Raw genomic sequence first — 12,517 nt, 5'->3', positions numbered from 1 at the left:
ACAATTTGATTATATGTACAATTAATGGCGTCGTGTATCGCCTAAATGTCAGATTCAGTTGTTGTCTTACTTTAACCGTTAATATTAATCATAATTCCAATGTAACTATTAATATTTATAATTCCAAATAGTTTTCTTTTTGTTATTGTTTTTGTTGTTTCTTAATTAAATAAATGTTGAGTGGATTCTATTCTTTCTAAACCATCTTTTAATCAAAAATGACATTGACATTTGCAGGTAGAAAAGTGACAGATGCTAGCCGGGAAAGTACTTTCCCGGCTAGCTGGGAAAGTAAAGTAAGTAATAAGTCGCTTCCTGATTACTTCAAAGGTTAGTAATTTATGGATTTCTAACCTTTGAAGTAATCAGGAAGCGACTTATTACTTACTTTACTTTCCCAGCTAGCCGGGAAAGTACTTTCCCGGCTAGCATCTGTCACTTTTCTACCTGCAAATGTCAATGTCATTTTTGATTAAAAGATGGTTTAGAAAGAATAGAATCCACTCAACATTTATTTAATTAAGAAACAACAACAACAATAACGAAAAGAAAACTATTTGGAATTATAAATATTAATAGCTACATTGGAATTATGATTACTATTAACGGTTAAAGTAAGACCGTGTTGCTCAAAATTATGAGTTTCAGCAATAGATTTGTCAGATTCAACAAACTTGTTTTGTTACCTAGCAACGATCTCACAGGTTACTTAAAATAATTCATCTTATCACATAATGAAAATGGATACAGATATTTGAAACGAAATTATTATTTTTAGATTGTGAGTATTAGAAATCCATAAACTACTAACCGATTGTGAGTAAAATAGTATACAAATTTCGCGGGAACTCATTCTAGCCTCACGTCTGTAGTTTACCTCGGTGCTTCGCACCTCGGTAAACTACCTTGCCGCTCAGCTGAAATAGAGTACTTTCCCGGTAGGTATGTAATATACTATTATTTCAAAGTTATATTGTACTATGTCGTACAAATTCATTAGCCCAAGTGCATTTTGACCCTTGCGCAAGTCTTACTTTTTACGTAGGTAGAATGAGATAATTTATTTCAGGCACCCTAAAACCAAAAAATCTAGAAAGTTATATACCTATAAAAATATTTCTCAAATTATTATGCCGTATATTTTGAATGGCACATGATGTTACAGTAGGAAAATAAATTTTCCGTTTAAGAGTTAGTAAAAAATACTTATACCGCATTATTTTCCTTTTCAAATTTATTAAAAATTAACTATTAAAAAGGTAATCCCGTATAAATATTGTGACTATGAAGAAAAAACCTCGAAAATCGTTTGCATATTAGCTGCCATAATTTTTTTCATGCATTTTTTTTAAATTTTTGTACGCGCGGCTACAACACAATTTGTTTTGCCAACAAATTATTTTTTAACTTTAAATAAAGCCTTATATATTTTTAAAATAGTTCAACACACAAAAGTGATTGATACAGACTCATATTGATACAGAAATTGTAAAATTAATATTAATTTTTATTTTTATAATATTATTATTTAAAAATATAATTTATCTAAAAAAAATAATCAAGCTAAAACCATTTTAGGCACCGTGAGAATCTATTAACTTAAATAACTATTAAAACCTAAAAAAAACATGCGCGGACATTTCGCGAATATTTTAAAAATTGACTGCATTATCTACAGTTGAGTCCGCGAGTCTTTACCCGTGCGTCATCATTTAAAGCATACGAAATAAGTCGGAAATTTACTAAACGCAACAGTAATTGACAGAAAGTGGGTATTATTCCGATCACGAGTTATAGTATAAAATTTGACGTTATAAAATAAATAGAATGTCAAATTTAAGATTTGTTTTAAAATTTTGGTGCATAATTACAGCTACATTTGAAGTAGCTTAATAAATTCTTTTATTATCATTGATTAATAAATAAATAAACAATTTATAAAAAAATGTTATAACATATTTTCTTTTTGTTATTTTATTCATTTTTACGGAATATTAAACACAAGCATTCCTTAACTGTGTCAACAATGAGGTTATTTGTACGTTGTCAAAATTTATCATAAAATAACATAAACTTACCATAGAATTTCTTTAGTTTCGAAAACAACTGTTTGTATACTATAAAAAAACTTCAAAATGCAAAAATTCGACAAAATAACAGCAAAAAATTCAACAAACTGAGAGCCACAAAAGTAAACAAACCAAAACATCAGAAATTGTACTTAAAATATGTGAAAACGTCCCCAATCGTCTTTCTTTGTACCTATCTCTTTTCAATGCACTGAATCTAGATCGTTCATAAAAATAGCATGTGTTTTTACTTAATAACAGGCGGCAGCTGGTTTGTCATTAGTTGCATGCGTGGAAGATAATGATGCTAGATAAAAAGTATGTGTTTTATCTCGCCAGGTATTAATGACGCACGGGTAAAGACTCGCGGACTCAACTGTACATAGGTACCGCTGCGCTGCAGTTAGATTATGGCTAGGTTTAGTAAATCCGGAGCTTTGAAGAATTTAACACATGTGATCTTTTTGCATACGTTAAACAGCATATTAAGAGGATCGGTACGTATTTTCGGCTGCAATGCTATTCAAATGGGGATTCATTTTTTTCAAATCCTGAGAAAACTAATAAGTATTTTTGAAAAATTTAAACGCAGAATGAAAGATTACGTTATTAGCGAGGGCCGAAAGTCCCTGAGAACTTCTATAATGTTTATTTTAATAAGTTAAAGGGGTGAAAAAACTAAGAGAAAATTTAGTGTGATTTTTAATTTCAAATATCTCATTCAAAATAAACTTTTTATTTATTCTAAGGGACTTTCGGCCCTCGGTAATAATTTAGTCTTTCATTCTGCGTTTAAATTTTTCAAAAATATTTATTGGTTTTTTCAGGATTTGAAAAAAATGAACACAATGCCGTGGTAATATTTTCCAAATCTGTCTTTGTCTTACAACGCACTCAACCGAATATAATATTGTCAGCATATATTGTCAGTCAGACACTGACAATCAGTGACAATTTTAAATATTTGACATTGCATCGGGAATATTTTGAGAAATTGATTAAATAATATTGATATATAGTGTATTTGATAAATAATTGATTTAAGACGTGAACTTAATAAAAAGTTATTTATTGTGTATTATTTGTGGAAGATCCAAGCAGAGAATACATCAGATATATCCTGTGATCCAAGTATTTTGTTGTTAGAGATGTTCAAAATTGTAAGCGTTCCAAAATAACAACATATTATTAAAAAATCACTTTAACACTTTTCCTCTTTTCTCGATTGATTATTAGTTTTTGTTGTACAAATAAATTATTACAATCACTGAAAACATAGTTAGTGAAAAAATTATCACATTTATTAACTGAATTAATAATTTGCAATTATAAAAATAACAGTTATCCAAGAACATTCAAAAGCCATCTCTTTAAAGTAATTATGACATTTTCAAGTAGAATGACATTCTAGTAATGTTTACATATTCACACCAGTGTGAATTTTACTACACGTAATTTGCCGTGTAAATACAGAAAAAGTAGGGATACACGTAAAATATTTGCGAATTATGTACCCATAGCCTTAAATGTAAATGGGATAGACGTTGGATTCAGTTCGGTGAAAGTACAGGCACTAATTTGTTTAAATTACAACCAACAGTAGATGTTAACCAATTTTACAAAGTTGTTGCACAAAGTAGAAATACAGTGTCGACCATCCTAAGATTAAAAGTAGATCATGGATGTTTTCCGAAGCATCTACATAAAATTGGAGTTCTCCCAACAGGCAGATGTGACTGTGGAACTAGCATAGCTAATCTAAATCATATATTTTTTAACTGTCCCTTACATCTCAATGCAAGTATGTGGCTGCTACAAGAATTGTTGAAAGCAGGTTTAAGTACTCCCCTAGACTTAAATGTACTATTAAGTGAGGATAACATTAAAATTTTTAAACTAATTATGACATTTCTTAAAAAAATTAAATTAAAAGTGTGAATGTAAAACTAATCATTTGAATGAATAGGTATTTCCTTTGTATTATGTAATGTATGAATGAGATATTTCCTGTAATTAATTATATTATTTTGTAACCTATGTATGTTCGAAAAAAATTATATATTAAAAAAAAAGATTAAAAAAAAAATAATAAAATATATATTATAAAAAAAATTTAAAAAAAATAAATAAATAAAAAAATAAAAAAAAAAATAAATAAATCACTAAGAGGTTCTAAATCTCCGCGAGGATGAATCCGATTTAGTTCTTACCGTAGTGAAAAAAAAACAAAAAAAAAAAACAAAAAAAAAACAAAAAAAAAACAAAAAAAAAACAAAAAAAAAACAAAAAAAAACAAATAAAAAATTAATATAGTTGTATTTATTAACATAGTAAGTAGGCATAGTAAGTAGGAATTGTTATTTGTAAGCTTTATTTTTTAGTATTGTTTATTTTTAAGTGTATTCGCGGTGTGCAAGTACTTGGAAAGGGAAACGAGAAACGACCCTGCGCGAGTCGCGGAGAAATATTGCAACTATCTTAAATAATTCATATTGTCAATTGAAATTGTCAAATTGACGTATATTTCATACCTTCTGTCAATGAAGCAGAAAGATTATATATTGCTCCACAATATTGATATGATATGCAATTATTATATAAAGGTAAATTTAATTAATTGTATTTTGCTTGCAGTACTGCATTTTAATAACTAATTTTATTTACTACATACAATTGTTGATGTTTTCATAACATAACCTGAATCTTATTTTTTCTTCTTATTATTTTTTTTGGACTATGGCCTTGACAATTATCCAGTAACCAGGACTAATATAATTGGCCAATATAATTAAAAGTGCGAATAATAGTACAGAGCGTAGAAATAGGGGTCGCTTTGCCGAACTTGCACGGTCCCAATACTGGGCAATTTTATACTTATGAACGAATAATAATTTTATATGTAGTTACGTGGCTAAAGGCTCTGAACCAAGGCCAGAATAAAAAAAAATCCGGAGCAGTCCATTTAAGAAACTAGGGGAGGTAGTCGTACAGGAAGCCGACTCTTGGATAATATTATAATAATTAATTATATGTTATATGAAGACTCCAACTATGATTCAGCCAACCAATTATGGCTGGAATTTAGTTAATAATAAATATTTATTTGATTGGTTTGTTGGAGATTAAAACATGTAATAAAAACTAGGTGTTCAATAAGAATTTATATATCTTTTTTTGGTGTGAAATTGAAATTGTATGTATTGATAATTTTTGTTCAGGGGAACCTCTAGCCACCAATCTGCGAATTCTGTGCACTTGTGTAAACCTGTTTCACATTTAAATTGTGAAAATACATAATATGTACATTTAAATATTCAGGAACTGGAATCAATTATAGTATTAAAACTATTTTTAGAAAATTACTAATGATTAAAATTTTGTCAAATTTTTGTATGCATAAGAATGACTAGCAGTTTGACAAAAGAGGTTTATCGAAAAATTCAAATTGAAGCATGCTTCTCTCGGTAAACCCCACTATACACTATTCCACGAATATACGACTGTGTTGGATTATTTCGACAACGAATATTTTATTGTGTAAAATATGAAGAACGAAAATAAATTGCAAATTACATTGCTTTTATTGGAATAATTATTAGAGCCATTTACTTTCGTACTTCTTATGCTGCACACTGAAATACTCGTTGTCGCGATAATCCAAAACAAACGTATGTTGGTGGAATGAACCATATAAATGTTTTATGATTTAAAGGCAATATGATCTTTTATCATAACATAACTTTCTTCATAATCTGATATGAATGCCGTACAGGTAAGTATTGCCAATTCTTGGATATAGTAAAATTGAGACTAAATCATTTAAATATATTTTATTGCTGTCGATAAATGTTCCATTAAAAATAAACGGCGTTATATTTTTCATCATCATTTGATGTTGTTTACGTTATAAAGTGTGTGCCGTACAGGAATATATTTTATGATTTCATAAGGTGATGAAAATTACTTGGAAAATCCTACTTATTTTGGGAAACCCTAAAGTCAAAAATGTACGGCATGAATATTTTTGTCATCATTAGTCACAGAATATTTTAAAAATATGTGGAAATATGATACTAAATAGTACAATAGTAGTCCGGAAATGAATTTTCCAAATAGTAAAATTTAAAAAATATTTTTTTACCATCGATTTTTTTGTGTCTACCTTTTTGTACGGCATTTTCACATAAAGTTTATAAACTGTAATAACTATCTTCTAAAATTTATGCTATTCAGGAAGTAATAATTTTTCACCACAAAAAATGGCGTTTAATATAGAACACTCAAAATTATGAAATAATAATTTTTTTCGCCAAATAATTTGTACGGCACTTATGTATTTCATATTTTTACAGTATAAGTAATACCCTGAAATTGGTGCCGTACTTTTCTAGCTATTTTTTTGTAATAGGGTTGAATTGGGAATATTTACAAAAGGGTTGAAACCGTTTGAGCCAGTGCATTCGTACGGCATATTAAAATATAACTTTAAAATAGATATATTTACTTAAAATTATACATGCCGTACATTTTTCTATAATTTTTTCGTCAGTGAAAATATGTAGAAAATGAAAATTTTTTTAGGCTGCAGAACTATTATTTTTGTACGGCATATAGTTTGAATGTCTTATTTTTGTAATATCTTCCTTATGTCTTAATGCCGTCAATTTAAAAATAATTTATTTATCTGGTCCAAAAATGGAAAATTTGATGCGCCACTGTCAACACATGTGCCACTAAAAAGTGACGGCATAGCGCTCAAACGTGTTCTTTTAGGTTCTACTATTTCATTTATAGACTCTTTTGGTGCCTGAAATGATTAGTAAATGTTTCCTATGCGTCCCTTAGTCTATTATTTTTTGTTTTAGGACAGCCAATGGGTCATACCTCTTCCTTTTGTAAATGTCTTACCTGTGATGTAGATGGAAGAGAACCAAATTTTCATAACCCACAATTGGAATGTAATTGTAATATTTGCAAATGCAGTCCTTGTACACACAAGGTACACACAGAGCATACACAGAAGGTACACACAGAGCACTTTGTTGGTAAGTAAGTTGCCATCCTTACTATTACAAATTTGTGTTGATTCTCGGTTTGAATTCTTTTCTAATAACGTTTATTTTGTGATATATTTCTTGTTTTTCCTTGACTGATATGGCTTTTGAGCCGTTTTACTATGTTGTTGTCTGATTCTTGTTTTTTTGTTTGATGTATGCGTTTGCGTTTCTCCTCTTTCCTTGTTTTTGTACTTATCTAGTGTTGTCCTAGTTCTTCGTTATTCTTTTTGTTGATGTGCCTATCCCTGACAAATGTTGGCGAATATCATGGCAATCTTTATCTCATCTGCAACAGCGCGGAAAAGCTGCACAGATGTTGGGTTGAACCAGGTTCTGAGATACTTTAACCAGGATATTTAACCTTTTTACTGGACCTCGTTTTGTAAATAGTTTTCTTTGCAGGATGGCTGGTGAATACCTGATGGTCATAAAATCCCTAGTTCTTCTCACCTGTTATTTTTTGTACTCCTTGCAGTTGTTCCACATTTCCGTGCTTGACTAGTCTACTTTTCAGGTTTGTTCTAAGGTTTCTTTTATCTGTGACTGGAACACTCAAAAAAATTTAGTTCGTAATATTGATTAACAGTGAATATTGAATAGTATTTCGTTGTAACAACAATTTAGTTTTTTGTTTCAATGAACTTTTAGACATTGACGAATGTATTTGGTTATTGTCACAATGATTGAATAGTAATTGTGAAAAAAACTAGAGTACATTAATTAATAACACTCAATTTATTCAGCCAATAACTTAGTTTCGTATATTTAATAAATAATGTTAATTCTGGCAGCAACTCACTTTCTTGATTTCGTAGATGACAAGCAATTACCTTGGTTTATCGGGACAACATACAGATTTGATTAAAACAATGTACAACTGTTGTTAATATAGAGTAATATGGATAGCGCTTATCTAAAAGGTACCAAGCGCCAAATTGCCATTTCTGACTTAATTACATTAACTGGCCGATAATATTAAACTTTGTTTATCTAAAAAGTCCCAAGCACCAACTAAACGTCAGAGACCTCTTTTGGCAAAGGTTACCAAGTTGCGTGTTATGAATTATAGGACTCTGTTTATCTCTAAACGGATCCAAGCGACGAAAGTTTTATCATGTCGCATGTCGCTTGGATTCCTTTTGACAATTTATTTCAATCATTTGGTTTTCTTTTGATTAACGTGTTTTCGTAGAGTCCTTCTGATAATCCTCTTTAAGAAGTGCTGAAATATATAAGATGATTAAAGGAGCTGATGAGTCTGATTTGACTCTACAGACCAAGAACAAGATGATGAACAAGAAGATTAACCACAACACCACACTCGTCTAACAGGTCGACTAAAGAAAGGGGGATTTGCAAAATATCCCGAACAGTCTTTTAAATCCAGAAAAAAAATTAAAAGACGGTAACAAAAAACACTACACACTGAAAGGAATATTGAAGGAACAAAAACATATATCGACTTTCAGTGTAAATGTACATTAAAATGTAATGAACGCTTAATGAATGTTGACAGGTTATTAAAAAAAGGTTATAATTGAATGGTACGAACAACTTATTAATGTTCTGTTATTTAATAAAAGGATCCAAGTAAACAGTAGTTTTATATAAAAGATCCAAATCCTAAAATTAATATTTAAACAGATTCATATACATTATTTAGATTTTATCAAAAAAGAACCAAGCGCCATTTCATACTACAAAAAAGAGAAAAACTATTTTATTATATTTTTTTATAGAAGACAAATATCTAAACTCAATCTTTCCCCTAAAAAAATTGAGAAACTTAAAAAATGATAAAATGCCGATTTTTAAAACTGATAAATCTTTAATCTTAATTTACTCAAAACTGCAAAATGGCTGTTGGTACCTTTTTGATAAGCGCTATCCATATATGATTATTGTATAGATGTAAACTGATTGTTGTGACAACGAATGCATTAATCAATCTACTACTGCGTTTAATAACCACAATCAATGCGGTCATGGTGACAATAAGCGCAGTTGTTGAGACAATAAATGTTTTGCTTGACCATTTGAAATGTAACGGCTTTTCCTTATAGTGATACCCCTAGCTTCTCTGTGCTACCATTGTTTAAAAAAACAATTCTTTGTTAAACAATGCTGTTACCTCTGCCGAAGTACCGAATAATAATTTCATTTCGTTTCCAAGTGTAGTCCGTAGTAGAAGGAAGTTTTCGTGTGTCTATTATCGTGAAATTTCGGTCCAATTCCTTTTAAATTTTTTTCGAATCCTGAGAAAACTAATTAGTATTTTTGAAAATTTAAACGCAGAATAAAATATTACAGTAAGTACTATCGAGGGTCTGAAGTCCCTGAGAACTTCTATAATGATTATTTTAATAAGTCACAGGGGTGAAAAAGATAAAATTTAGTATGATTTTTAATTTCAAATATACCATTCAGAAGAAACTTTTTGTTTATTCTAAGGGACTTTCAGCCCTCGGTTATAATGTAATCTTTTATTCTGCGTTTAAATTTTTCAAAAATACTTAATAGTTTTCTCAGGATTCCAAAAAAATGAATGCGTTTAAAAAGAATTCGATCGAAATTTTGCACCTGCGCTCTCAAAAAGGATTAAATTGATATACATTTTTGGAATCACTATTTCAAACGCTTTTAAATGAGCTGTCACATGATGTACTTTCCTATTTAAAAGAATCAAAGTTATGCCTGTCACCTGAAGGGGGATCGTGTAAAGTTCGAAACATTGATGTTATAATATACTTTGATTATTTTAAAAATCGACCTGGCCGAGCGTTTTGCTTATGTGCTAAAAATAAATAAGTTAATAAGGGGTGGGGGAGTGTAACACTTATTGGAGCGCACTGTATAAGTGAAAACATAATATGATTCCTAATATTATGAGAAATCACACAGTGTAAAGTCCATTAGGTTTAGGATAAAAAAAGGGGATTTAAAAAATTATTATTAATCAATATCATACATTGGGCTAGTGCATTCAATAATTATTATTATAAAATACGTTCATAGTAGGAATGAACGAAACTGATTGTAAGAATGAATAGAATTGCTTGTAAGAATAACCGTATCTATTGTGGGAATGAACGGAATTAATTGTAAGAATAAACGGAAATAATTATTGTAGAAATAAACTAAATACGTTAGGAGAAATAACACTGTTATTGACACAACGAATAGTCTTCGTCGGTCAATTAACGACGTTGTTGTTTCAATGTGTTCGTTGACTCAATGAACAGAGTTCGTAATACCAATAATAAAGTGATATTATGGTATACATAATGAATATTCATCCATTCAATAAACGTAATACATTGGCCTTAACTAACGAAAATAATGAATTGATGAACATCGTTTTGTTGTTCCAATAAAACCAAGAATTGGACAAATTTTAAGTATTGCGTTTGTTGTCTGAATTAACATTTTTATTGATATTACGTACCTTTTTCGTTGAGTAAACTGTTTCGTTGTTTTTTATTACTTAGCACATTATGTAAATTGAATTGTATTTGTCTAGTGCCCCTTTTTTGGCGTTTGAAATCTTTGTAGAAACATAGCTTCTACCATGAAGTGGCATAAGTCAATATTTTTGTAACTTTTGAATTCCATTAGATTTGTCTTTTGAGATGTTATGTTTTCTCTGTATTGTTTTACGGAGCGGAGGCATGGACGCTTACAGACCCCACTATTAAAAAACTTAACCATTTGAAATGTGGCTTTATAGTAGAACGTTGAGAGTATCCTGGACACCAAGGATCACGAACAAGGAAGTCCTATGAAGAATGTAGAGGGAACCGGAGATTTCTTTTACCATCAAACGCATAAAATTGCAGTATCTGGGACATGTTATGATAAATCAGCACCGTTACTTCCTGCTGCAGTCCATATTGCAAGGTAAAGTCAAAGATAAGCGTGGACCCGGTGGAAGGAGAATATCATGGCTGCGGAATTTGGAAACATGGTTTAAGAAAACCTCAATGGAACTGTTTCGAGCCACAGCGAGCAATGTTGTGATTAACAATGAGATTTCTAACATACGAAACGGATAGGAACAAGAAGAAAAAGAAGGTTTCTCAAGTTTTTTCTGTCAATTACAGCATGGTCAATTTGGTTTGTGGTGTTTCCATCTGGTGATTTTCAACCTGCTCTCTGTACCTATGTATATTCTCAAGACTAAAACAAGTGCTATCCACATTCATGTCTTTGGCAGCTGTCATACTAACACAACTTAACCCATTGTCATTAGTAACATAGTGAAAATAGTGCAATACTGCTCTTTTAATTAAATAATTATTTTAATTAATGATTAACTTTTTGCCTTATTTAACCTATCTTTATTTTAGGAGAGTCAACGGGCCGTACTTCTTCATTTTGTAAATGTCTTACCTGTGATGTAGATGGAACAGAGTTACAAAGTTTTCATAACCCGCAATTGGAATGTAATTGTAATATTTGCAAATGCAGCCCTTGTACTAATCCAAATAAAGCATTAAAAACCATTGCATCATCAAACACAAGAGACCTTTTAACGGACCAATGTAAATGCTTCACTTGTCAGGATGCAACTATGCACAAACCAGATTTTTTTAAAACAAAAGTATCCTGTAATTGCGCAAAATGTGAGTGCGACCCTTGCGCAGATGAAGACAAAAGAAGACAACTTGAAACGAAACAAGGAGGAACAATTGCTGTATTAGGTAGCAATCTTCCTTCCACTGGTGTCGATTATTGTCCTTGTACAAATACATGTACATGTCTCACTTGTCAGGATGCGTCTATGCACAAACCAGATTTTTTCAAAACCAGAGTATCCTGTAATTGCTTAGAATGTAGATGCGACCCTTGCATAGCAGAGAACAAACAAAGACACATTCCTCGTCATATAGAGGAAGGAGAGAATCAATTGGTTTGCAGTAATGACGATTGCCATTGTGATCCATGTCCAGATTCAACAAAAGTAGGTTTCTTTTAATCTTTCAGTCTTGTCTTAATAAACATAAACATATTATATCATCAAGATCATCACGATGCAGAGCCTATTCTACAGATTATGATGCAGGCTCCCTTACATAGTTGTTCTCCATTTCTGCCACGACTGTCTAATATTCGCTTCTCTGTGTCATGTTGTACCTAATTGTTTCTTTATGTCATAGTCACATCTTAAGTTTGACGTCATCTTTTCTCTTGGTGCCTAGGAATAAGATAACTAGGGTGATAACCAATTGTAAATTTGATATAGTGAACAAAAGTGAATGTTCCTCGATGAATAGAAATTTGATTTATATTTTGACTAAAAATGATTTTACTTCATTATTCTTTGAACTTCTTACACTTCTTACTCGATATTGTTATCAGTTCTTCTTCTTCTTCTTCTTCTTCTTATATTAG

At 30.6% G+C, this 12,517-nt stretch overlaps 1 protein-coding gene across 4 annotated transcripts in view; it reads left to right on the top strand.

The window, feature by feature from the left end:
• The window catches only part of LOC126881153 (kielin/chordin-like protein), a 101,709-nt gene that overhangs the window by 27,830 nt on the left and 61,362 nt on the right, over positions 1–12,517 (top strand). The window contains exons 6-7 of one of the 4 annotated variants that reach the window (XM_050645226.1): positions 7,069–7,114; positions 11,473–12,086. In XM_050645226.1, coding sequence (XP_050501183.1) covers positions 7,069–7,114; positions 11,473–12,086 — 660 coding nt within the window. Of the gene's footprint in view, positions 1–6,934; positions 7,115–11,472; positions 12,087–12,517 lie in introns of all 4 variants that reach the window. The other 3 variants (XM_050645225.1, XM_050645227.1, XM_050645228.1) reach the window with 3 other exon arrangements.

This window comes from Diabrotica virgifera, chromosome 3 (assembly GCF_917563875.1).
Source record: "Diabrotica virgifera virgifera chromosome 3, PGI_DIABVI_V3a".
NCBI classification, from domain to species: Eukaryota; Metazoa; Arthropoda; class Insecta; order Coleoptera; family Chrysomelidae; genus Diabrotica; species Diabrotica virgifera.
Note: the sequence above shows the minus strand (reverse complement) of the source record. Positions and strands in the feature narration are given on the sequence as shown.